The sequence below is a fragment of the Falco rusticolus genome, chromosome 1 (genome assembly GCF_015220075.1).
Source record: "Falco rusticolus isolate bFalRus1 chromosome 1, bFalRus1.pri, whole genome shotgun sequence".
Taxonomy (NCBI): Eukaryota; Metazoa; Chordata; class Aves; order Falconiformes; family Falconidae; genus Falco; species Falco rusticolus.
The window spans coordinates 32138468-32163260 of record NC_051187.1 but is presented as its reverse complement, the minus strand read 5'-3'; the positions used below and the strand labels follow the sequence as shown (position 1 = coordinate 32163260).

Genomic DNA, 24793 nt, shown 5'->3' with positions numbered 1-24793 from the left:
CCGGCGTGACCCCGGCGGGGTCAGAGGGGAAAGGTGCGGGAGGCGGAAGCGGTGCTTCATCTCCTTGGCCTCCTCGGAGCGCGGCGGCGGTCTGTGGTGCCCGGGCCCATGAGCGTGTCCTTGGTGGTGATCCGGCTGGAGCTGGCCGAGCACTCGCTGCTGCCCGCGGGCTTCGCTTACAGCGCGGCCGGTGAGTCTCTGCGGCGCCGCGCGGGGCCCCCCCGCGGGGGCCTGGGCCCGGGTGCGGGATAGCCCTGGCCGCCGGGGCGGGGCAGGGGGCTGCGCCTTGTCCGCGGTCCCAGGGGGTGGGGGTCTCCGTGCCGGTGTTGCCGGTGACTCCCGGTGGCTCCCGGTACCGGGGCTCCGCTGCCACCGCCCTGTCCCAACGCCTCCTTTTTCTTGCGTAGCTCCGGAGATGGCCGCGGAGGGCACAGGGGCGGCCCCGGCTGTGCCGTCCTGCCTGGAGGGGAAGGGCCCGGGGGAGCGGGCGGCCATCCTCCACCAGCACCTGGGCCGCAGGGAGATGACCGATGTGATCATTGAGACTATCCAGCCGCGGCCAGGTACCAGCCTCGGGTGTGGGTGATGAGCTTTTTGGGGTCCCTGTTTGTCACCTGCCCTGCTGGTGTGGTGGCCCTTTGTTGTGGAAGGGGAGCAGGTGCTACCCGGGTGGGTGACAGCTCTGCCAGTGTGGGGACAGTGGAGGTGTGGCTGGGGCTTGGGTCGGTTGTGGGGCTTGGGTCGGTTGTGGGGCTTGGGGAAGTAACTAGAAAATTAAGGAATCTGTGCTAGGGTCCATATGGGAGAGCTGGTCATTCCTGGCAAACATTTCCCACTCCATAAGGGTTTAATTGAATTTATTTTAGGCTGTGCCGTGGGCGGGTTAGTGTTTTGCTTGCCAGCATTGCTGATCTGTAGCCATGAGACTAGTCCACTCTGCAGGTGCTTAAATTCCCTGGTAGGGAGGAAGTTTAAAGATGGAAGCACCAAGTCTTGCCAAACATCCAAGCTGCCATTGAGCAGCACAGGATGAGCAGCCGGCTCCTCGCCCCTGCTTAGCAAACCGTTCCTGGTGTTAGTACTGGTGCCTGTTGGGATTTCACTGGTACAAAGCTCGCCTAGCTGGATCTGCAGCGTCCTGCCAGGGGCTCGCCCTGGATGCCTGGCGGCTCTGGAATTTCCCCTGGGACAGTAAAGAGGAGAACTGTCTCATTCTGCTGCTTTCCAGAGTTGTGATTTGACTTCTCAGTGTGCTGTTGTGTACACACAGGCTGTGCTTAGGGAACAGCAGGTATTTCTGATGCGCCATTAGTAATGTGGAAAATTCTGATTTGTAAAAGATGAAACAAAATCTGCTGTGGAAGGAAGAAAATCTTCAGAGGCTGCATCTGCCGAGGACAAAAATAAACATGACGATCAAAGTAAAGAGCGTGAAGCTGCTCCAGACTCACCTTCAAAACAGCTCCCTGACCAGATTTCCTTCTTCAGTGGGAATCCTTCAGTTGAAATAGTTCACGGCATTATGCATCTGTACAAAACAAAGTAAGGATGCTTGACTAATTGTAGCTCTAGTGGGAACAGTGCTACTGAATGATGCCTCCACCCAGAAGGGTGAGTCGGTAGCCCCAGGGCTGTGGCTCTTGAGCTGGGACAAACAGGAAGGGTGACTCGCACCCAGGAGAGCAGAGGGTGCCTTGCATTAATGGTGGAGCTTGAGGAGCTTGGATCCCCCGAGCTCCAGGTGGAGAGGACTTGTACCAGGGGCTGTAAGAGCATAAGATGAGTGCAGGTTCCTAAAAAAATGACATTTGAAGGCAGCTTCTCAAGGGATCCCACAGTTAAACTGTGATCTGTGGGGTCCTGGCAGCTGTCTGAGGCAGGAGGTTTCATCCAATATATAAGGGGTTACAATTCCACACTCTTCCTCTATAATTTCGTGAGCACTTCCATTTCAGGTCTTCCTGAAAGCTATCAGGAGACACAAAATGGCCATTTGAAATAGTTACAAGCATTGCTCACTTGTTCCAGGAATAGTCCTGAGCATCTGTGGCTTGCCAGCTTCAACTGTTTTTGTAGAAGAACATATGTCAAATGATCCCTGACAAAACCATTGTTTATTGGAGCTGCCCAGTTTTACTCTTTAGCAAAGGATTATAGTTTCACGTGGGTACGCTGGACACTACCACAGCCCCTCGCTTCCCTTTCTTAATATTTACAAATGTGCGAAAGAGAGTTAAGATTGGTAGTAATGTTGTTGTTTTAACTGCAACTGTTAGAAATGTGATGTGTCCAGCCATATGCCTCTGTCCTCTCTGAATGAGATGAACTGGTGTCACTGTTGTCTTATTAGCAAGATGACCTCTTTAAAGGAAGACGTAAGGCGCAGCGCCATGCTGTGCATCCTCACGGTCCCTGCTACAATGACCAGCCATGACCTGATGAAGTTTGTGGCCTCCTTCTATGAAGTAATTGAGCACATGAAAATCATCCGAGATTCCACTCCAAACCAGTACATGGTGCTGATAAAGTTTAGCTCGCAGGTAAGAGCTGGGAGTCCCTTTGCCGTAGAAGTGACCGCACTGTCTTATGCAGTTGCTGTCAGGAGTGCTGCCCTGCTTCACTGGCCAGCTGTTAGCCAAGATTGTACTTTACCCTCAGAGAAACAGTACTGTCCTGTTGCCCAGAGAATTCATGGGGCTGCTGTCTGAGGTCAGTCCCATGTCTTGACCTAGAGGCCAGTGACTGCTGTGTTCTACCAATCCTATTTCTTGTTGGCAGGACATTTGAAAAAAAAAATAGTGAGGATACACAGTTCTCTGCTATCTCAGAACATATTCAAAAAGAGAGTGGGCATTTTACTGAGCTGAATGGAAAGGACCCAGCCAGTGGGGCTTTGTTTTTAGGAAGGACTTGTTCTTTGCTTTGGAGCTTTGGAAGAGAACTTGTGCTTTGCTGAGGAGCTGGGTGGTCTCACAGCCACTGCCAGTACAGTGGTCGTGTGGTTTAACCCCAGCTGGCAGCTAAACGTGCAGCTGGCTCGCTCGCTCCCCGTTTGACCCCTGCAGAGGGATGGGGAAGAGGTTCAGGAAAAAGGTAAAATTGTGGGTTTGAATAAGAACAACTTAATAATTAAAATACAATAACAATTGTAGTGAGAAGGAGAGGGAGGAATAAAATCCAAAAGGGAAAAAAACCCCAGTGATGGACAATATAGTTGCTCACCACCCGCTGACTGATGCACAGCCAGTCCCCAAGCAGCGATCAGCAGGCCCTGACCAACTCCCCTGAGTTTATATGCTGAGTATGACATCCCATGGTATGGAATATCCCTTTGGCTGGTTTGGGTCAGCTATCCTGGCTGTTCCCCTTCCCAATTTCTTATGCCCCTCCAGCCCTCTCGCTGGCAGGGCCTGAGAAAGTGAAAAGTCCTTGACTTAGTATAAACATTACTTAGCAACAACAAAAACCATCACTGTGTTATCAACGTTATTCTCATACTAAATCCAAAACACAGCACTGCCCCAGCTACCGAGCAGAAAATTTATTCTATTTGAGCTGAAACCAGGACAAGTGTGAAAAGGACAGTTGCCCCCAAAACTGAGAGCCCAGGGGATGAATTTGTGACCAGAAAACACAGTTTGCTGCTTACAGGTCGTCTTCAGCTCTGTAGCTTTAAGCATTTGCCCCTGTTAGTTCCTGTGTGGACCCTCTCACTTGTACCTTCTCTCCCCCCCCACTGTAAATGACTCATTTTGGGGTTCAGGGAGAGGTTTCCCCAAGCCATGAATGCTGTGCGAGATATTTCCCCCGTCTGTTGTGCAGAGGCAGCATTTGTGTGCGTTTGGGGCTATTTGTAGTAGCTGCAAAGATGCATTTTGTGTATCGCCATATGAAATTACATGGGCAAATAATCTAGTCCTAAACAGCCTTGCAGCAAATTCATAAACTTTTACCCAAATTCACCCTAAAATTCCTGTTTCTTAGGAAGTGCCCTGAAGCCCTGTTCCCCAGTGACCTCTAATGGCTGTGTCTGCAGGTAGCAAAAGCAAATCTCGAGGGCCTTTATGTTTCAGGCTGGAGTGACCAGGAATGTGGCTTTCAGCTAACTTGCCTCAATCTGGTGCAGTCATTTGCGAAAGAAAGGGTTTGGGGAGGTTACTGGGTGAAAAGGGATGATGTATTTGACAGGTATTGTTTTGGTTCTGCCTTTTTGCAAGGCACAGTTCAGAGCATGCCTGAATTGTGACCAGTGAAATGGATTCTTTCCCACAGTTAAATTGTTGTTCCTTTCCCTGATACATGTGTCCTGCAACGTGGCCCTCTTAAATTTTTGCAGAGACCAAATTTGCTTTGCAAATGCACTGAAATTGCTGACAAAGGGCAAATCAGATACTGAAGGGAAATCCGTTGTTCCTGCTGAATGCTCAAATATCAGAGTAGCTGTCACTGCTGTGAACTTCACTTCTTGTCTTCAAGTGGTAAAACTAAGCCTGGTGCCAAAATGCAATGCCTGCTGGCACGAGCTGACAGCCTGAAATGGCTCCTCTGGTATTACAGGGCTGGGTGGAGGGGAGAAGACAGGATTACGGCAGATTTCTCCTCCTCTTCCTCAGTTGTATCAGCTGCGAATTTTCTCTTTTTAACCGGCTTCCTTTGTTTTGTGCACAGGCTGATGCAGATAGCTTTTATATGGCATGCAACGGCCGGCAGTTCAACTCTATAGAGGAGGATGTTTGCCAGCTGGTGTATGTAGAAAGGGCTGAAGTCTTCAAATCAGAAGATGTAAGCTTGATTTGTTTTGTTTTTCCTGTATTTCAGAGAATTCTAACAGGATTATTTGGACTGGGCAGAACACCACAAGAACTGCTTAACTGCATCGATCCAAACCCCATTTCCCATTTCAGTGCTACTTGGAACAATTTGGTGACTTAAGGGGCTTCGTGCCTCGCCACTGTGCATCTCTGGCCTCGCCACTGTGCATCTCAGACCTAAGCCTGCCATGGGTCAATGTCTAGCAAATCTAGAAAACAGAATGGGGATGGTTGCAGATGCAACAGCTGGAGGGAGCCTGTGCTCTGAAGAGGATCCTGGCTGTGATCTGTTGAATGTCGTGGATCCTTGTTTTTCAATACATTTGTAACCACTGTGTAGACTCACATGGTTACTTTGTAGTTTTTTTACCCTAGTGCCAGGGGTAATGGGAGAGAACTTTGACTTTTTGTGATGTGGGTACTTAATTTATGGTGATTGGAAGGTGCTGAGCACTTTGTCTCTGCTTGTTCTTTTGAAGGGGGCCAGCCTGCCTGTGATGGATCTGACAGAGCTCCCAAAGTGCACGGTGTGCCTGGAGAGGATGGATGAGTCTGTGAACGGGATCCTTACCACGCTCTGTAACCACAGCTTTCATAGCCAGTGTCTGCAGCGGTGGGAGGACACCACGTAAGAGGCTTTTCTTTATTTCCACATCTAAAACTCTGTTTTGAGTGTGGTGGTTATGTGCTGACAAGACTGGTTCTGCTCATTGGAGGGTAGGGGAAGGAATTACTGCAAGTTCTAATGCTCTTTTTCTTTTTCTTATTAAGGGACTCCCAGAGAGAAATCTCCCCACCAAAAGTAATTGAACAGTGTTTCCCATGGGCCTCACTGCCAAGGCAGGCAGGGAGTTGTAGAGTAATGCTGATTATTTTAAAATATAGTAGGATAAAAATACTGGGGTAAACAGCATTGGGTGCACACAGAGCCCTGTTTCGTTTGGTCTTTCGTGTCTGTCTGGTCATTTGTTTCCTCAGCATAGCTGAGGCTGCACTGTAGGCAGATCTGCACATCTGGCTGCTGGAGCTTAGGAGTCCTTTTGGGAGCTCTGCAGTCTTGCTGCCTTATTTAGGTGCTGGGAGAGGATGAAGAAGAGCTGGGCAAGAGCAGCTGTGCAGGGGGACACGACTGGAAAGGGAGACAGAAGGGAGATGGGATGGAACGATGACAAGATCATTCAGTAAATTGGGAAGGGGAGGCAGCTGCCCTAGACAGGCTATATTATTCAAGGTGGGTATGGGCTGAGTGATGGGAGGCCGTGTCACTGGCTCTGGGAGACCCTCTGTGGCACTGGGCAGGGCTGGGGATGGGACCTGGGTCTGTCCTTAAAGCAGCTGAACTTTTTGCTACTGCTAACTCTTTCCTGTTCTTGCTATTACAATTCTCCCACATCCCTGTAGATGAGGATTTTGATGTGTCCAAGCTACCTGACTGTGGGGGTGCAGCTGGCACCCAGGTGCTGCTGTCACTTGTGCATATTTGCATTCCTCTGGACACTATTTGCTGTTTCACTGCACGTCAGGCAGCCGTAGATACTGCAGCTGCCGATCCTCACTGTGTTTTCTTCTCTGTCACTAGTACCCCTGATTGCCTGATTCTCTGATGGAGTGTGAGGAAGCTTTTAGTCCTCTGTATATCATTTGTAAGCCAAAGTAACAGAACCTCAGTAAGATTAATCAGATTTGTACCTATTCAAGTTTATGGGCTGCTTTGCTCTATAAATCAAAACCAGTTTAAATTTGAAGCAGTGGAGCTTAGCCAGTGTAGGAGCAAGATCCAAAATAGCACTTAAATCTCTAATATACAATTTAAGCAGAACTTAGCTCCCAGTCTAGAAGAACGAAGAAAGAAAATCTGTGCCCACTTTGCTTAGGTGCCACGGAGGCTGTAAGTACCTGAATTTGTATAGAAAGCTGACTGCAATCCAATTGTCTCCTCCCTTGAGTGTTTCTGTAGCTTATCCAGCAGGTAATAAAAAATACATCAACAGTTCTGGCAACAGCAGTTACCCTGCTCCCTCGCCGAGCTTCTAGCGCTTGGGGTCTGGACAAAGGTTCCATCTGATCTTGGGTCTTCTGTCTTTCTGGCAGTGGTATAGTTTCAAAAGAAATGATAGCGGGGTGCCTGCTACTGAATCTTTTAGGGTACGGTTATGGGATGTTCCTCCTGGAAGGGCTGAAACCGAATCCGTTGGGTTGGGGTGAAATTGAAGCATCTCCTTAGGGTATTAAGGTATGTTTGCCGAGTGTGAGTACCTGCCTCTGTGACTTGGCTGGCCTCAGCAGTGTGTAGTTACCGCATCCTTCCACAACAGTGTGTAGCTGCTGCATAAACCCTGCATGTAATGGAGAACTGAAGATATCAGCTGGCAGCAGTCCGGAGGAGCAATATTTCGAGATGTGTAACACATCTATACAAGCGCTTCTTGCGATGTTTATGACTGAGGCAGGGAAGTGTTTCTTGAGCTTGGTCATGGCTTTTTTGCTTACCAGCAGAGGCTGACGTCGCTGGCAGCCCCGCTGATGCTCTTGGTTGCAGATGTTCTCTACACTCAAACTGCAGCAAAACCAGATCAAGCTGAGGCTGTGAAATGGCTTCGGAAGAACGGTTCTTTGTCCTTCTGTCATTTACTGGCTTAAAAACAGTAGCCTTGTGTGGAATGGAGGCAAATTTGTGTGGGGTAAATGTGAACTGAGAGAAGCGTGCATATAGGGAGCGTCCCACTGCATAAAGTGTTTACTTTGAGCTCTCTGGCTCTCTTTAATTACTGTAATATTAAGATGGAGCTGCTTGTGTCTCATCATGATGCTTATTGCCCTCTAGGTGTCCTGTCTGCAGATACTGCCAAACACCTGAGCCGGTGGAAGAGAACAAGTGTTTTGAGTGTGGAGTTCAAGAAGTAAGTAGGTGGGTGGATGGTGAGTGAGATCTAGACTAGATCTGACTGCACAGCTGCTATAGTTGCTTTTGGGGTTAATTCTGTGGCTGCTTTTGGGCTGATTTTGCCAGTCAGTGGTGTATCTGCTTTCCTTATGAGTTGGAATCAGTACTGGGAAGGGATCTTAACTCCCAGATTTCCTGTTCTGACAGATCTTTCTGATTCTTAAAAAAAAAAGTATTAGCATAGAAGAGGAGGCTCTGGGGAGACTTTAAAGCAGCCTTTCAATACTTAAAGGGTGCTTATAAGGCAGGTGGGACTTTTTAGTAGAGCCTGTAGTGATAGGGTAAAGGGTAGTGGTTTTAAACTAAAAGAGTGTGGATTTAGATTAGATATAAGGAAGAAATTCTTTACTGTGAGGTTGGTGGGACACTGGCACAGGTTGTCCAGCACAGCTGTGGGTGCCCCATCCCTGGCAGTGCCCAAGGCCAGGCTGGATGGGGCTGGGAGCAACCTGAGCTGGTGGAAGGTGTCCCTGCCCGTGGCAGGGGACTGGTACTGGATGGTCTTTAAGGTCCCTTCCAACCCAAACCATTGTAGGATTCTATATAACCTGATCAGAGTGTGTGTGATAACATGAATATGATAGCAGGCAGCTAAACTAACACTGAATTTCGTGGTCCCTTCTAGTCTCTGCCCTTCAGAGCTTGCTTTTGTGTGGTCCTGCTGAGGTGCTTCATTCATTAGTCAAGACCATTCTTCCATCCATGCTTGTGGTAATCTGTCAACATGCCCAGCACCTGCAGGCTTGTAATTGGCTCAAATGAGCAGGTACCTCCTTCTCTTTCGCCTTCCAGCTGAGAAAGGATTCAAAGCAGGAGGGGGCAAAGTAAACACTGTTTGCTTTTTAAGGAAGTGACTGGATGTACACAGCATCAGCAGGCCATCAGGGTCAGACCACACTTTCTCAGAGCACCAACACCACCACTTGACAGCGTTGTATACACAGAGCTTTCTTATTCTGTTGACAGAACCTTTGGATCTGTTTAATATGTGGACATATAGGCTGTGGCCGGTACGTGAGTCGACACGCTTACAAACACTTTGAGGAGACCCAGCACACCTACGCAATGCAGTTGACCAACCACAGAGTCTGGGATTATGCTGGAGGTAAGCGCTCTGTCTTCCCTTGTAGGATGACCTTGTTTGTAAAATGGCTTTTGGGACCCTTTGGTAAGAGTACTTGTGGTAGAGTTTGCTTGGAGATTAAAGGTTTGCATCTGTACTAATACCTGGTCTTTTGGGAACATCCATCTCCTCTCTAATAGCAGTTTTTGTGGGTCTGTAGCAGATGGAGAAGGGAAAACATGATTCTGTAATGAACCAGGGCGGTCCTGTAGTCTCTGCAGAATTTGTTTGTTACTCCCATTCCATCAGTTTGCCCTGAGGTATGGGAATGGGCTGTTGTAATAAATATCCTGCAAGGTGTCTGTGCGACGTCTGCTAAATAACAAATACATCTGATGTTGGCTTTCTGCCTTGCTAATATGCTGTTGCAGCAGTCTGCATGGTTAATTGTGCTGCATAACTGGTGTCAACCTGGGTGTTCTTAAGCTAAAACTCCCTGTGGTTGAATTTTCTTCCTTCAGATAACTACGTCCATCGACTGGTTGCAAGTAAAACTGATGGGAAGATAGTTCAGTATGAGTGCGAGGGAGATATGTGTCAGGAAGAGAAAATTGATGCCTTACAATTAGAGGTAAATATTTTGGCTTGTTGGACTCTGCATTGTGCTGCTGTGTGGAAGTGTTTCAAATCCAGATATGACAACAGGACAATTACATCAGCTTATGCAGCAGACCAGCTCCCTGCATGTAGGCAGTCATCTTCAGGCAGAAGCAGGATGTTTTTACTGCTCTTTTTTTTTCTTTTTTTTTTTTTTTCTTCCATAATAACTCTTCTTGGCTCTGCAGAGCCAATGCAGCTAAGTGTAAGCTGGCTGCAGTTTTGTCCTGTGTTTGCTGGTAGGTTGAAGATGAGCTGGTTACACTGTGATGAACACTCAGGTCACTGGAGAATGAAATGGGTCTGAATGCCCAGACTCGCTCACTAAACCCTTCCTGGTAGATCCGTGACTTGGCTTAAGAGCCAGGATGTGTATGGAACTGTCAATTTGAGTAGCTTGGCTTGTAAATTGAACAAGTATGTAGGAATCTGTAGCTGTGTGCTTACCTTGGCTGTCAAAGAAAGCAGACAGGCTCGTCTGATACCAGCCCTGTTCTGCGTCCTTCTCTTGATCTGTTTTTTGTGAGGTTTTTGTTGTTTCGTTTTTGTTTTTACTGGTTGGGCAGCTTCTCCTATCCTAACTAGAAGGGTAAAGCAGAGAAACTCAAAATTACTGCTCCACTGAGCAGATATACTGCAGCATGATTTCAGCCGCAATAGGCACAAGGGTATCTGAGGAGGAACAGCCCACAGAGACCAAACTTTGTAAGCTTGTTGCTCAAATAAATATTTGTTTTCTTTTCCATGAATTTTCTGAGCAATGCTTAGATGCTAAACCAGCTATTTTAAACCCTTTTTTCTGGCAGGTTGGTGCTTAAAGTATGCAAGACCTCTCTATCTAGCTTACAAGATCTGAGTATTTGTAGCAAGAATGGATTTGGCAGTGTGTTCAAGGCTTTTTGCACATGTTTATTTCTGTATCAAATGCCTAATTTGGTGCTTATTAGCCTGATGATAAGAAATGATGGTGTTTTCCCATCTTCTTTGCACACGACTCATGTGCAAAACCAGAAGGGAAAAGATGGGATGTAAGGCATATATCCTTGTTCAGGTGCCAAAATAACATTGGAATGGGCTGTGCTTGTAGGAGAACAATAGTTGTGAGTGGTTATATGCAGCTGAGGGTGTTTTCCCAGAGATGTTCTGACAGCAAAGCTAGATGTGTGCATTTACCCTGGGTTTGGGCTCTGAATGGGGAACTCTGCAACGCAGCCTTTGGGACCTCAGACATTTGTGACTGAGACGGCTGATGCTTCATTTCCTGTGGAGTGTAAAAGTTGTAGAGGCTTTTTGCTACTACAATTAAAAATGTCTCCTCTTGAAAAAGTTCTTGACGTGACACTGGGTATGGCTTGGCAGAACTCACGCTTGATCCTTGCTGTTGTGCTCTGAAGGCTTTCCTTGATTTCAAAGAATCAAGTGATTTGATTTTGAAATCAAATTGGTGAAACACACCTGCTGGATCTGCAGTTTGCATGTATGTTCAGAATGTCCTGTATGCTCAATTTCATCTGATTAAATTGATTTGTATATCGAAGCCCTTTGGGCTTCTTAATCAGCATAGCCACCCTTATGCAAAAGCTGACTGTTCTGTGTGTATCTTCTGTGTTTGTAGTACTCATATTTGCTAACGAGCCAGCTGGAATCGCAGCGAATCTATTGGGAAAACAAGATTGTCCGAATAGAAAAGGATACAGCTGAAGAGGTGAGCTCTGCTCTGGGAATGTGTGAAACGGCTGAAACCAGCCCCTGGACACTGCTCAGTTTGATGGGAGATGCCACTGTTGGGTCTCTCGGGCAGCCTGAGCGTTGCATGACGTGGCCTCGCATAGCCTGTTCCACTACCAGCTGAGAAAATTGGCTTCAAGACGTATCTCTTATCTCGATGCTCAGATCTAGCAATTTGCCGCTCAGCGGTGCGGAAGTAGGTAGATTGCCACCTAGATTGAGGGTTGATTTAAATGTGCTGCTCAGGAAACTGCAGCAGTGGGGAAAACAAGTCTGCGCTGCTGCAGGATCCCTGCTTGCCCATGTCATCCGTCTCACGCTGACGTGTATCTCTAGGGAAGGTTAGTGTAGCATAGACAATATGACTTTAATGTGCTTGGCTGCAGAAAGTGGAAGCTGTCTTTCTGCTCCAAATGCATATTGATTTGCCCTTTCTTTTTGATCCCCTATTTCTCCTCATCACCCTTTGGGAAAAGTTCAGAGTCTCCTCCTATAAAGCATCCTGTAGGCAGGACTGCTTCAAAATGTCATGAGCAGAAATCCAGTGAGAATATTTGAATGCTTTTCACTCCACGTAGATCCTTTCAACTAGGTTTAAAGTGAGTCAGGATTTAGGGTTGAGTCCTTAACTGAACTGCCTACATGACTTCTAATTAACCATTTAGTATCTGCAGTTAAGTAGTATTGTAAACGTAGAAATTGGAACTATTGAAATAGTGGTTGACCTTGCTCTAAAGAACAGTCCCAGAAATCTTATGGAGGACCCTATAAAAGGAAAAGGTATAGCAAAAATCATCTTGTATGTGACCAGGAAACATGATCCACAAAGCAACCTCAAAGTGAAATGGCTACGATATATGCCCCAAATGTGGTTTCATGTTTAAAGATCCTTACAGTCTTATTCATGTCACTTGCTCCATGTAAGTCTTGTCTGGATCAGTGCCACTATGCAGTGTATTCCACTATCGGTGCTCAGGCTGTTTCCCCAAATTAACCATCAGCTGCATAAACATTCAGTGATTAAGGCCGGAAGGCTTAAAACCGGCTCTGCATTGACTCTGGCATCAGCAAAGGCACCATGTGTGCTGACACTGATATTTATCCAAATTGCTCCTCCAGGAAAGCATTTTTCCTTTAAATTCCTGCCTTCACTACATGCAAGCACGCTTTTGATACTAATATAGGGGAAACAAGTATTTCTGTCCATAAATTTCCTGTAAGTCTTACATTAGAGGTTTCAACATGTTCTGTGCAGTGCCTAGAGAATGAAAGCTCAGTTTTCTTCAGCAGTAGCTGTCTTGAGTTGTGAAGTAGAGAGGAAGAGGAAGCCAATGTATGTGTGTTTCTGTTTGTGTTTTGCATGAGTAAGATATTTGTGTCAGTAGGTCACTGCCTTATGACAGCAAGCTGCTGAGTCAGTGCTGAGCAAAGTAGCATGTTAATTTTCAGACTTTTACCATACTTATTTGAGGTTTAGTTTAAAATAAGCAAAAGCCTGGCATTGTAAAACCCGAAGATGGAAATTTAAGTCTGCTGACAGATACAAAAACATCTGAGAGAATGGCTAAATGAATGCTTAACTGCAGTCAATAAGAAGTTAAGGATCCGATGCGGCTTTTGTTTGAATGGGGTGCCTGGCACAGATTTGCAGCCTGAGTTGCTGTTCTGTGTGAGCAGCTTCCATGGCAACATGGTTCCTTGTAGGGGTACCGCAAAGTGTAATGCAGAGGGTCTTCATCACAATTAAGCCTTTTCTTGACTCAAAATTGTTGCTTGCCTTGATATAGCAATTGGTCGAAGTCTGGAAAACACTCCAGAAAATTGAATGTCATAATGAAAGTGCAGAGGACTTTGATCTGCTTGAAATGCCCGTGTGTTTGTTTTTACAGATTAACAACATGAAGACCAAATTTAAAGAAACCATTGAGAAGTGTGACAGTCTGGAACAGAGGCTGAATGACTTGCTCAAAGAAAAGCAGTTTGTCGAAAGGAAGTGGGTACCGCTGCCAGGTTTAGTTCCATGCAGCCATTAAAACTCCGTACACTGACATCCAAAACAACAACAACAAAAAAAAAATGTCTTGCTATTCCTGGGCAATTCCGAGCTATTTAAACTGGTATACTGAGAACACAGCTTATTTTAAAAAAGCTCTCGTTTCTGTAGGTGTTCACAAATTGAAATTGCCTGTTAGATGGAACACAGCTTTTGGGCTCTTGGCTCTTTTTACATGGCCTGCATGTTTAGCATTCAGTAATCCTTCCTCTGCCTGCTCAGAAGTAGACGCCGGTCTGTTTTGCAATCGGCGGATACATCCAAAGAGAAGAAAGGCAGCTCAGTAGAGGCATCTCACCCAGCACAGAGAAAAATGTAGATCTGAGGAAGTGTTTAGAGGAAAGATGTGAAGCACAGGGACCATGTGGATCAGCGTGGTCCAGCTCCTGAGGTGGGACTGCGTGCTCTGCTCCTCCTGTGCTCTATTCCTCCTAGCCCACTGGGCCCCTGTTGCTGCTGCCTCTGCAGCAGCTGGAGCAGGGAACCCAAGCTAGTGAGCAGTGGTTCACGCAGCTCACCTTGCTGAGTGGAAAGGAGTCTGTGCATGATGCCAGCAAACTTTCAGGGCAAAAGCACCGAGCTGTTAGGAGCAGGGAAGGTAAATGATATTCTTGTGGGAGTATCTTGCTCCTGAGCGAAGTGGTATTTTCAGGGTCTTGTACTCAGAGTGTGGTGGGAGCCAGCATCTGGGAGTCCCTGACTGCCTTTAGTGCTCTCAGGACCCCATGTAATGTCTGTGCCCTTTCTGGCACCTATTCTGTAAGTCGCAGATGTGTGTTCAAGGTGACGGTCGCGTGCTCCCAAACACACCCTGTCTGTTGCCTGCGCTGTTGGCATTTGGTACAAGATGGGATTGCCTAACTTGCAAGAGAAGGGATTCTCCTGGGTTATGCGGGCAGAGGGACAAAGGAAGGGATTCTGCTTCACGAGATCCTATTCCATATGCAGGCAAACAGGTGCTAGCAAGCCTTAAGCTGAGTAGAAAATCCTGAGAGGATTTCAAGAGTCCTTTTGTGTTGCCTCCCCATGCCCATCTTTTGCCAGAAAACCAAATTCCGGGTGGTCTTGGTGGGGCTGGGGGTCAGTTGCCTGAAGGGATTGGAAATAAAAAGGGTGTGGTGGGGTTTGATCTTGGTATGGTGCGCTGCTTTCCTGACTTGTGCTTCTGTTTGTAAGGTGTTCTCAGCTGAATAACAAAGTGGCCAAGCTTTCCAATGAGCTCAAGGAGGAGCAAGAACTGAATAAGTGTTTGAGAGCTAATCAAGCCTTGCTTCAGAACAAACTAAAGGAAGAGGAGAGAGTGTTAAAGGAAACCTGCGAACAAAAGGACTTGCAGATCTCTGAGATTCAGGAGCAGTTGCGGGATGTCATGTTCTACTTAGAGACGCAACAGAAAATCAATCACCTCCCAGCTGAGACCCGACAGGAGATTCAGGAAGGACAGATCAACATTGCGGTGGCATCTTCTGCCAGCTCCTCCACAGGGAGCACGGGCAAACCCTCTTCCAGGAGAGGCCGTGGAAAGAGGGGCAAATGAAAATCAGAATGCTCTGCTCATACTGAAACTGGCCATGTGGGTGGTAGGCCAGGCTCACCTCTCGGTACTCCGGCTGGGAACGCCCAGTTCACTAAAGCTCAGCTAGAAATTGTCTTCAGAGCTGCTCATAAAACTGGCTGCCAGTCAGTGGAGGTGTCTGTGGTATTTAAAAGCATTTCACTGCACTATTTAGCTTTTTTTTTTTTTTTTTGTTAAGGCAGATCTTAATGACCATTTTGCCTTCCTACCTTTTCAAGGCCCCTCCTATCATGCGTTTGACTTTCTTGGAGAGTGTACTGTTTTGGGATGAGTGGGTGTGTACGTGTTTAACATCACATTCCCTCTGGGGATGCTGTAGAGTAGGCTAGGCCCAGTGTGTAAGGCTTCTCCAGTTCTTCTCCTGGATTAAAAGTATTTGCAATTAAAAAAATATTTTATTTAATAAACAGTGTAAATTAGATTATATACATCTCCTTTTAGTATGTTCAGTCCTGATGCTGCAGAACTGCTAGGGCAGGAGTAGAACTGTGGTTTGGAAATAAAAAGGAGTGAGGTGTGGAAAATAAACCATCTTAGTGGTGTAAGAAACTGAACGAGTCTTAAAGGCTTGTGTTCTAGGATATTAAATGCTTTAAGGGACTTTGCTACTATCTCTTTCTTCATTTTACAGATGGCCTTTGAAAGGCCAATGCTGCTGCGTTTGGGGCAGAAAGCATGAAGGTTTTATATTCTGGATGCTGTTTAATGTGGTTATTTTACAGGCATTTCTACAAATTAAATAGAGCTGTTTTTGCAAACACTGGTACATGTTAGATATTAACAGCTGCCAGAATGTTCCGATCCTGCCAGAGCAGGGCGCATGCGCGTTCCCACCATGGGCTATACTAGGGGTAAGTTGGTGTAAGCTCCAGTGCTGCTTTTCTCCAAACAAGGTGAGGAGAGTGAGTAATGCTGTATTTTTACAAACTCTCTTCCTACCCGCCTGCCCCCAGCCTTTGCTGCAGCGGGGCCAGGCATGCTGCCCTGCCACCGGACCCTCGCTGCTCGATGCAGCAGCTGTTTCCAGTTTCTGTGGTCATTTGGTGCTGCCCATTCTGCTCTGAAACATGGCACTGGCCAAAATCTCCGTTGGCAAAACCTAGGTTATTTGCCCCACAGGTAAACAGGTCCTGTAAAGGAAATTTGTGGACAAATCTTGGGTGGCTGGTTTCGGTTTTTTTCGGTTGATTTTCACTTAGAATATGTACCAGACTTGACGCTCTGGGATGGGAAGAGTTTTACCTTGGCTAGAGAAGTGACTGTCCTGGTTGCTGCGTTGTGCTCAGCCATCTGAGTGTTCAAAAGCTGATCCTTTATTAAAAAGGGCTGGGAGAGTCCCGCCATTGTTCTTTTCAGACCGTAGCATGATCCGTTTCCGTTGTTCACATGGCAGAAACAGCCGTGATCTTAGTTTGTTACACTGAAAATGCAGCTCTGACTTACCAGCTCCAAACTGGAACAAAGAAATAAACAGCTAGTCCTTTATTGCTAGAAGTTGTTCTTTTTGGCCAGTTGAAAGGAATGAGTTAGAATAAACTGAATGCCTCAGAAGGCGAGTTGTTATAATCTGCTTCCTGACTTTATGGACTGGAAGCGTTGAACTTCCTGACTGAAATACAGGGCACTTGTGAGTGCACTCGTTGCATCCACTGCTTGGGTTTGGAGATCTGCCCCGATCATCTGGAACTTCTACCTTTTCTAACTTTGTAGCATGAATGTACACTAACTCTTTTGTAGTGTGTGGATTGTACAACCAGGCCTCTGCCTCCTGTAAATTATTCTAAGGACCTAGAGATGTACAACACAGCTTGCTCTCCTATAGAAACTATTTTATTTAAGATATATTTTTACACCATCTAAGATCCTCTGACCTTTTGCTGAAAGCTTGCTTTGTGTAGAACACTAAGATGCTGTACTGTATCTTGGAATTCATTTTCAAAAAATGTGATTGAAAATTAAAACAGCGTGCAGTATTTTTGTTTGTGTATTCAACTGGAAGCAGAGGGAAGAGATGGCAGGGAGAAAGACAAAACATGCAACTATTCTTTTTGAAGTCTACTTTTTAACTCGAAGGCAAATCTGTCCAAACGAGCTCTTTGTCATGTCTGGGTTGGGGGGAAGTTTGGTTCAGCTGAGCTGATCTAAGCAGATAAGGCAGGGTAATTATCTCTAGCTCAGGAGAAGGGGGCAGCTCATGCAGAAAAAGCAAGGACTGTGGAATACTTTTGCATTAAACTAAATTACCCGCAGTCCTTGAGTGCCCTCCAGCCTTTCCTAAAATCATCCCAGGTGACGAGGCAACCTACGGTGACTATCTGGGTATTTACTTACTGCCACATTCACCCCGGCTCCTGCTGGCTGAGGTTGAGGGCACCCTCCCTTGGGAAGCTTCCCCACCGCAGGACCATGGTCTATCTGGCCACAGGGCAGAAGCAGCGCTGATGTGGCTCAAACCTGCTCGTGGTGAAGGGAAAAGTCCCAGCAAAGGCTGGTCCGTGACTCTTCCTTACCCATCAAACGGATGCTCGAGTGCCTAGAAAAAGCCGTGGCACTCAGACCTCTCCAGCCTGCGGTCAAGTTTTGACATCTGGAAGTGGAACAACAGGTCAGCTTTGTGGCTGATGACTCACTATCGCCACAGTAGAAGGTTGCAGAAGCATCAAACTTCCCCCAAGCACTGGACAGCTGAGATTCGCCAAGCTTCTGCTATGATTAAAAACCTTAAAATAGACTTTTTTTTTTTTAAACATGAAAGAAATGCGCATTTGCCTCCGATGAACAGCAAAGGGCTTTTACTGTCCGTGCTGGTGCTGTGTCGGGTGGCTGGAGCAGTATTAAAGAGAGCTCTAGGGCAAAGCCTGCCTTGGCACTTGCCACCTGAGTGACATGGCAGTCACGGCAAGATGTTCCAGCAGGAGCAAGAAACAGGGGCCCTACTCTCCCCCAGAGGGTTACCCATGGCCAGTGTGTTCGGTGACCCTCGCTGGATCCTGCTGTTCCCTCTCTCCACAAGGTCCCTGGCTGGCAGAGAGGGAACAGGACAGCAAAATAACTTGTGATTCTACATACGTGGGCAGGATGGTAACTGTGAAAACACCCAAGGTGGCCCAAGAGGCTCTGTTGTCTGCTCTGCACCTCTGTGGCAACAGCACCATCCTGCTCATGAGAGGTCATCGGGGACCACAGGAAAGGCTATGGGACTTAAAATGGCCAGGGAGAAACACAGATGGAGCAGAGTGACAGCCAGAAGTCGCACAACGCTTGGCACAGTCCTCTGTGCTTTTCAGGATGCTGAAATGATTCACTCCAGCAGCTGTTCCCGAGCGAGGCTGGAGAGAGGCGGTCAGACGGGGCAATGGGTCAGCATGGCTTCTCATCAGCTGGGAGAAGCAGCACCCGCAGCCAGAGGGACGGCAGGGACAGAAAGGGACGTACCACCCTGCTTGGAAGGGAAATAGATGTAGGGCAGCTCGGGGTGAGCTGGGGCTCAGCTGTCACCGCTCCATGCCAGGGATGTTCCCCATAAGCAAACAGCAAAGGCCAGATTAGCAGGAGACAAAAGCAGTGCTGCTCGTGGGGCTTGACTGGACGGTGAGGTGGGTTTCCCCGGACCTCCAGCACCCACAGTGTACATGCCCAAGCTCCGAGCAGGATCCACCAGGGGTGGGAGGGGGATGCAGCGCCCATGTGTGCTCAGGTGTGGCCACCTGAGCTCCAGCACCCCACAGTCCCTCTGCTGATGGGATTCTATGAGCCCACGCAGGGCCAGCCCAGCAGCAGCCTGCAGAGCCCCCTGCACACAGCCTGGCTGGCCGTGGGTACCGAACTTTGGGGCAAGGTATGTGGCTGACATTGCTCTGTTTCACACTGTTCCAGGGATTCCTTAATTTTCTGGTGGGCTAATTTGCCCCTTGGGAAGAGCCTGTCCCTTAACACCAATTAATCCCCTCCGTGATTCTGGTTCTGCTTTTTTAGGATGCTGGGTGAAGTGACATCTCCCTGATTTGTGCCCTGGAAAATACCTTGCACAGTGCCATGGGCAGAGCAGACACAGAGTCACCCTGCAGACGCACATCTGTCTGAGCAGCTGGAGCGCCCCACAGCCACGCTGTGCTCCCTCTGCCTGCACTATGCCAGCCCAGGCCCCTCCAAGGGGCACGCTACCATCCCACCACTCGCTCTCTGCTCCCTTTACCTTTTCACCAGAGCCCAATTCCCTAAGGCCCTGTGGAAAATTCCTGCCTTGATCTGCACCAACTGACTTGTCTGTTCTCGTTTGAGCTCTGAGAAATTCACATCGATTCCTCCTAGGCTTTTTTTTTTTTTTTTTTAAGTCCTCTTTTTACATAAATGGACATTTTGGTCTAATAATTGCATTTTAAAGGCAGGCTCATCCAGCTGGCCCACAGCAGATCCTACACCAGGACAGCAGTGTTTGGAGGGAAGTTTTGCAGCACAGGAGGGACATTTGTGTTTTCATTGCCCAGCCTGAATTCCTGCATTTCCCAAGGCAAAAGCCAGCTCTGTGCATCAGAGCACTTCAGCCTCCGAGGGGCAACAGCAAAATAGCGACAGGTTTGCTCAAAGCAGGAACCAATTCCTGGTATTTGCTTTTATTTCAAGCCCCATTTTAAACCCCACGCCTAAAACTTCCCACTCCTGCACCACCCTTGAGCAAACATTATTTATAGTAGCAAGCAGCATTTATAGCTTTGCCCCTTCCTTCTTGACCTGGAAGTAATTGGTTAATTGAGTTAGACAACAAACTTCAAGATACTCGCATGGTTTCCTTCCACCTTCTCACAGGGAGCTGGAGAGTCAAACTCCTTCCATACCCAGCTGGTTAAAAACATCAAACACCTCGGAGAGAACAATGTTTACTTCCCCACCAGGAAATTGGTCCTCGTTGAACCTTCTTCAGGGCCAACAGCTCCTATAAAGCTGCTGCACCTGGTGGGGTTGCTGCCTTGTTGGAGCTGGTGCTGGTGGGGTTCTTTGTGGGGGGTTTCCTGAGCTGTGCTGGGTGGCAGTGGAAAGCTTTGCTGCTCACTGGTGGGGCTGCGCTCTGAGCAGGAGCATCTGAGCTCACCAGGAGGGTGAGATTTTGGTCTTTTGCTCAGGTTTAGTGGTGTTTTGTGGTTGTGGAGGTTAGCTGGATTTGTGGGCTGGAGGGCAGGGGGGTGAGGCTGAGCTACCATTGTGCTTGTGCTGTGTTAAGCATGTGCTTTATTCCCACCCTGAGATCCATGGGGCTGTGCTGGTCTCTGGTGCTGGGCCCTGCACATTCCTGGTTATCTGATGGTGGTACTTTGGTGGCAATGCTTCTCTTCTGCATGCTGCTGAAGCAGTTGTGCTCTCGGAAGTGCTTAAGCTGAGCTGTGAAGCCCCTTTGTGCCTGGGGGTGTGCAGGAGCCTGCACAGGGCAGGGAGCTGGGGGTGCTCCACCTAATGCTGGTGGAGGTGGCAAAGCATTCCCCAAATCCCCCCCAGCTGCCCCAGGCCAAGTAGTTGGGCTGCCTTTGTTGGGTGTAAGGGGGGCTTTTCTGGAGGTAGACTGCAACTTGGTTGTTTTTCTTGCCTATTAGCCGGTGTCCCTGTGTGGCAGCAATGGCCTTGGAGGGCAATGTCAGCGTAGGACTTTGTTCTCCTGGATGCAAAGATGATGTTCTTGGCACCTGTTTACGTGCCTCTGCCTTCCAGTCTCCCTCTTCCCTTGTGTCTCTATTTATATGTGACTTTGTGATATTTATTAGTCTCTGCTGATGTGTGATGATCTTAGGTGAAGAAGCATGTCCCTTGCCATGGAAAGCAGAGGGGCTTAAACACGTGAAGGAAACCTGCCTTGGTGGGGTCCTCCTCTCTGGGGTGGTGGGACACCCCTGCTACAGGTGTGGGTGAGGTTCCAAGGCAACTTTGTGGTCTCCGTGTCTGAGCTCTGTAAACCTAAAATAAAACCACAGTAAATCCATTTAGCATATAAAACGTGACTAAATCCCCTAGAACAATTTCTTGACGCTATTGGTAGTCCTAGTCCAAGCAGAATTAACATAGGCTGGAGAAACTCCTAGTGCTGTTGGCTGGAATCCATGGTCTGTGTGGAGTCCCAGTTGGAAAACCTTCTGCGAGGCCTGGAGGAGCCGAGTGGGAGATGCAGCTGAGCGAGGTGGGTGAGCTGGAGTTCTCCACAGGAGACAGGGATGCTGCCGCACCCAGTGGCCCTGCGCTGACGCAGGGGGAGCCGGCCGCTCTTGCCTGAGCACAGCCGTGCCAAGAGTTTCCCTCTGCTAGTGCAGGGGTTGTGTGAAGAGCAAAGAGAACTTTTTCCAAGCAATTCTCCTTGGCAGTTTTCAAATGTGCTCTGGCTTTACTAGAGTGAGGAAGAAATCCCAACTGGATCCTGTTCACTCAGTGATGGAGCACTGAGAGATGAGCACAGCCCCGGGACCCGGGAGCTCCTGGCCTCCACTCTTTGCTGACAAACCCCTGCAGCTTCATCACAAGGAGCCAAACACCTACTCCTCCTTCCAAGAAATCAACGAGGAGGAATGAACAGTGGTCTGAAAGCCAAGGTTTATAGGCAGCTGGGTGGGAATGCAGGCAGTACACTGAAATCACAGCATTTTCCTCTGCAGCGACTGGAGTCAAGCTGCAGAAGCAGTTAAGAGGATTAGATATTTTTGATCATATTTGCAGCTGCGCTAGCTGTAATCGAGAGGAGAAATCCAAATGCTTTGTCTTGGGAAGCGACTCTGAGCCTGGAAGGGAGCGCTCCCTCAGGACCCCGCATCTGGGTATGTGCTCAGCCCCGGCCGTTGTACAGAGCTCCGAGGAGCTGCCGTTCCTCCGGCTGCGGTGGTACTTGGCTCCCTGTAAGACCCAGGCTCCTGTGGAAAACTCAGTGCGAGCCAGCCCGGATGCAGGGCTCCGAGCTGCAATAACGGCTCCAAAATGTCAGCTCCCACGCAGAAGGCTTATGTCTCCCAAGTCCCACAGCCTAAACGAAGAACACTTTAGAAGCCCTGCCAGGTTTAGACCCCGATGTGAGAGGGGAGATCCCTCCCTGGACATCACTAGGGGGATTTCTTTCCCAGTTGTCTTAATACTGCGGTGCTTTAGCAAGGAAAACTAATTTAATTGTAAAGTTTGAGCATCTAGTTCCTGTGCATTTAGTGCTGTTACGGTCCAAATGAAAATATCTGATCATTCCCTCCAAAGTTTAACCCTGCAGGGATGCTGGTGATGTGCTGCCAGCACTGTAGTAGGAAGCTCTCCTGCTCTTCCCAAGGGACACCTCTGACAAGCCCTTGGCTCCTACCACAGGCAGGATGGGCTGATGGGGAGTATGGAATCCATTAAGCTCTTTTTCCAACCTTAAATAAAAATGTGGCCTTTTAACCAAGGAAGAAGATATCGCTCCTTGACATGTGTGTTTGCTGGAAGGGCTTGGCCCTGCTTGCAGAGGCTGCCTGAGGTTCCCATGCGGAGGGGTGGCAGTTGTTTCTCCGCAGATGGAACTTCAGATGATGCTCCTGGCTGGGGCAGGCAGGTTCCTCCTGAAGCCAAAATCCCAGATGGGAGCCTCAGGTACAACATGTCAGAGAAGGGGAAAAGTTCTGCATCTCACATCCAATTTGCCTGATGATTTTAGCACAGAGTCTTAGCGAACAAGGGAAGGAGTGCCAGAGGTAACAAATTCAACCCTTTCCAAATGTGGTCATGTGGTAGTCATCTGCCAAAAATGTAAAACAAGATCATAATTCTGAATTTGTCCTCTGAATGTACCTGTGCCTGTTCTGTAGTAGTTTTCTTCTAATCCCCAGGGATTAGTACTGAAGTGCATTGAAACATCTGAGGTGAAGGGGCACAGTGGAAATTCCTTGCGGGCTGGTAATAATAACTGAAAGCTGCTCTCTGAAGCAAACCTGAGGCTGACTTGGTTTTTAATGGACATCTGTCTGTAGGGGGAAAAAAATGCCATGGCAACTGGCTTTCTTGTTGGCATGCCTGTCTCAGCAAAGGGATGGGGAGAGGATGGGTATTGGTGGGTCTGTGTAGCTGTGCTTGGGAAACATGGAGGTACCGCTCAACGAGGCTGTGAGGCAAAGGTTGTTTATGCTCTGTGAGCACCAGATCTTGAGGGATTTAAGAGCTAAATCTTGGCATAACGATTGCTTTGTGTGCTGCTGCTGCTTAGCAGGCGCTAGGCTGGGTTCCCCCCCCGCCCCCCGCCCTTTTGTAAAAACGTGAAATCTAAAAGCATGAAGTGTTTGGTTGAAGATTGCCTGGCAGTTTGCTGGGCAGAGCTGGTGTCTCCCCATTTGCAGCTCTGTCCTAAAACTATTGCTATGAAGCTACAGCTTCATCATACAGGTCCTGGAGCTTTGCTGCCTGAGGAAGGAAACATCCTTGTTTAGAGGCTGAGGGCAGTGGAGATTGAGAGCAAGGTTCATTAAAATGTTGGTTATAGGTAAAACAAGCTCTGGCACTTCTGTACCTCTCTCCTGAGCTCCATGGACACTAGCGTTTCCCTTCCTCTGCTGTTGGTTGCAGGAGAAGCAGCTGGCACACATGGCTCGGCAGGCACATCTATCATCTGTGCCCTATCTGAACTGAGCTGCTGGGCTGAGAGAAAATGGGATGAAATAGATATAAAAGTGTATATGCGGATCAAAAACTGTATCTGATGGAGCTGGTCTCTTCTTGGAACTGAGCTCTACCTTTGAGGGGCTGCAGGACTGCACAGAGACTAGGGTGGGGAGGAAAAGCAGAGGTAGGCAGCAGTTGTCCCACCTGGTCAGTTTGGAGCTTGGGCTTTGTTTTTGCTTGTTGTTGTGTATGTACCCCTTTCTAGTTTGGCTGGTTGCACATCCACCAGTTAAAACTGATGGCAGCTTTGTTGATGAGCCAGTATAGTATCTCTCTGGGAAGTACTTCTTGTGTGTTAGAGTACCTGATTTGTTTTCCTAATGTCTTTCCAAGTGTTTGCAGATCCCTGTGCCCACAGCACTGTTCGCAAAGCTTTAGTGTCCAAGAAGAGGGTTAGGGATAATGGAACTAAATAACAGCAGTCTTCAGGGAAGAGAAAACATGTGTGGAAATACTCAGTTCTGTGAGCTTCTCTAGCAGCTGATTTTTCTTAGAAAAAATGCTGAGTGCCTCATGTCGGTTGTCCCTCTGTAGGCACACATGCTTTGTCTTGTTGAACGCTGTTGAGGATCACCCTGGGTAGCTCAAGAGAGAGAGCACAACACCTAACAGCAGGTTAGATCAAGGAAATGTTACATCACGTAGCACTTCCTGGTAAGTAATGATGTTATCAGACTCATTCACCTTCATATGTAAATACAGCCTGCACATGTAATCACAAATCTGAATGAAAATAGGAGCCTTGAAAAAGAGCAGCTCTAACATGGAACGTGGACAGAAAGGGCAAAACAGAGTGTGATTCTCCATTAGAAATTGTTGCTTTTCTTTCTTGACCATGGAGCAGGTGACTTTAATTCCTGAATGTTTCTACAGCTAGACCACTGCATCTGCTGTCGGCTGTCCTTTGTCACAACCGCACTGGCAACCAAACTAGTAGCTACAATGGTAGAGAATAGCAAAAAAGTGAAGAATCGATAGAGCCAAACCATGAAGTAATAAATACAGAGTATTTGGAATGGCAGGTTATCAAAGAGCAGTATACGTAGATAGAAGTAAAAAGAAGGATGTGCCCTAGCAGCAGTATAATCCCATTACGCTGGAAATTTGGGTAGTCTGCTGCAGACTTGTGCTCACAACAGAAAGGTGAGGAGTGGTGTCTGCACTGGTGGCCACCAAAGAAGCTGGCTGCTGCTGGGAACCAACCCGTAGGTTCTCTGGTGGTCATTACTCCCAGAGCTATTTTAGTTCGGTCACTTCTACCTTTCATTTTAATGTTTTTGTTTGTTTTAACAAAGATGCTCAACAAACAATAAAG

At 47.8% G+C, this 24793-nt stretch overlaps 1 protein-coding gene across 1 annotated transcript; it reads left to right on the top strand.

The window, feature by feature from the left end:
* Positions 1 to 7: 7 nt before the first annotated feature.
* LOC119142525 (BRCA1 associated protein) lies at positions 8 to 16805 on the top strand. Its single transcript, XM_037375616.1, has 12 exons — positions 8 to 190; positions 408 to 563; positions 1341 to 1542; positions 2351 to 2540; positions 4669 to 4782; positions 5291 to 5439; positions 7636 to 7711; positions 8722 to 8860; positions 9340 to 9449; positions 11091 to 11180; positions 13093 to 13196; positions 14433 to 16805. Exons 1-12 carry the CDS (start codon positions 109 to 111, stop codon positions 14791 to 14793), a joined length of 1773 nt encoding a protein of 590 aa, XP_037231513.1. The 5' UTR covers positions 8 to 108; the 3' UTR covers positions 14794 to 16805.
* Positions 16806 to 24793: the final 7988 nt, after the last annotated feature.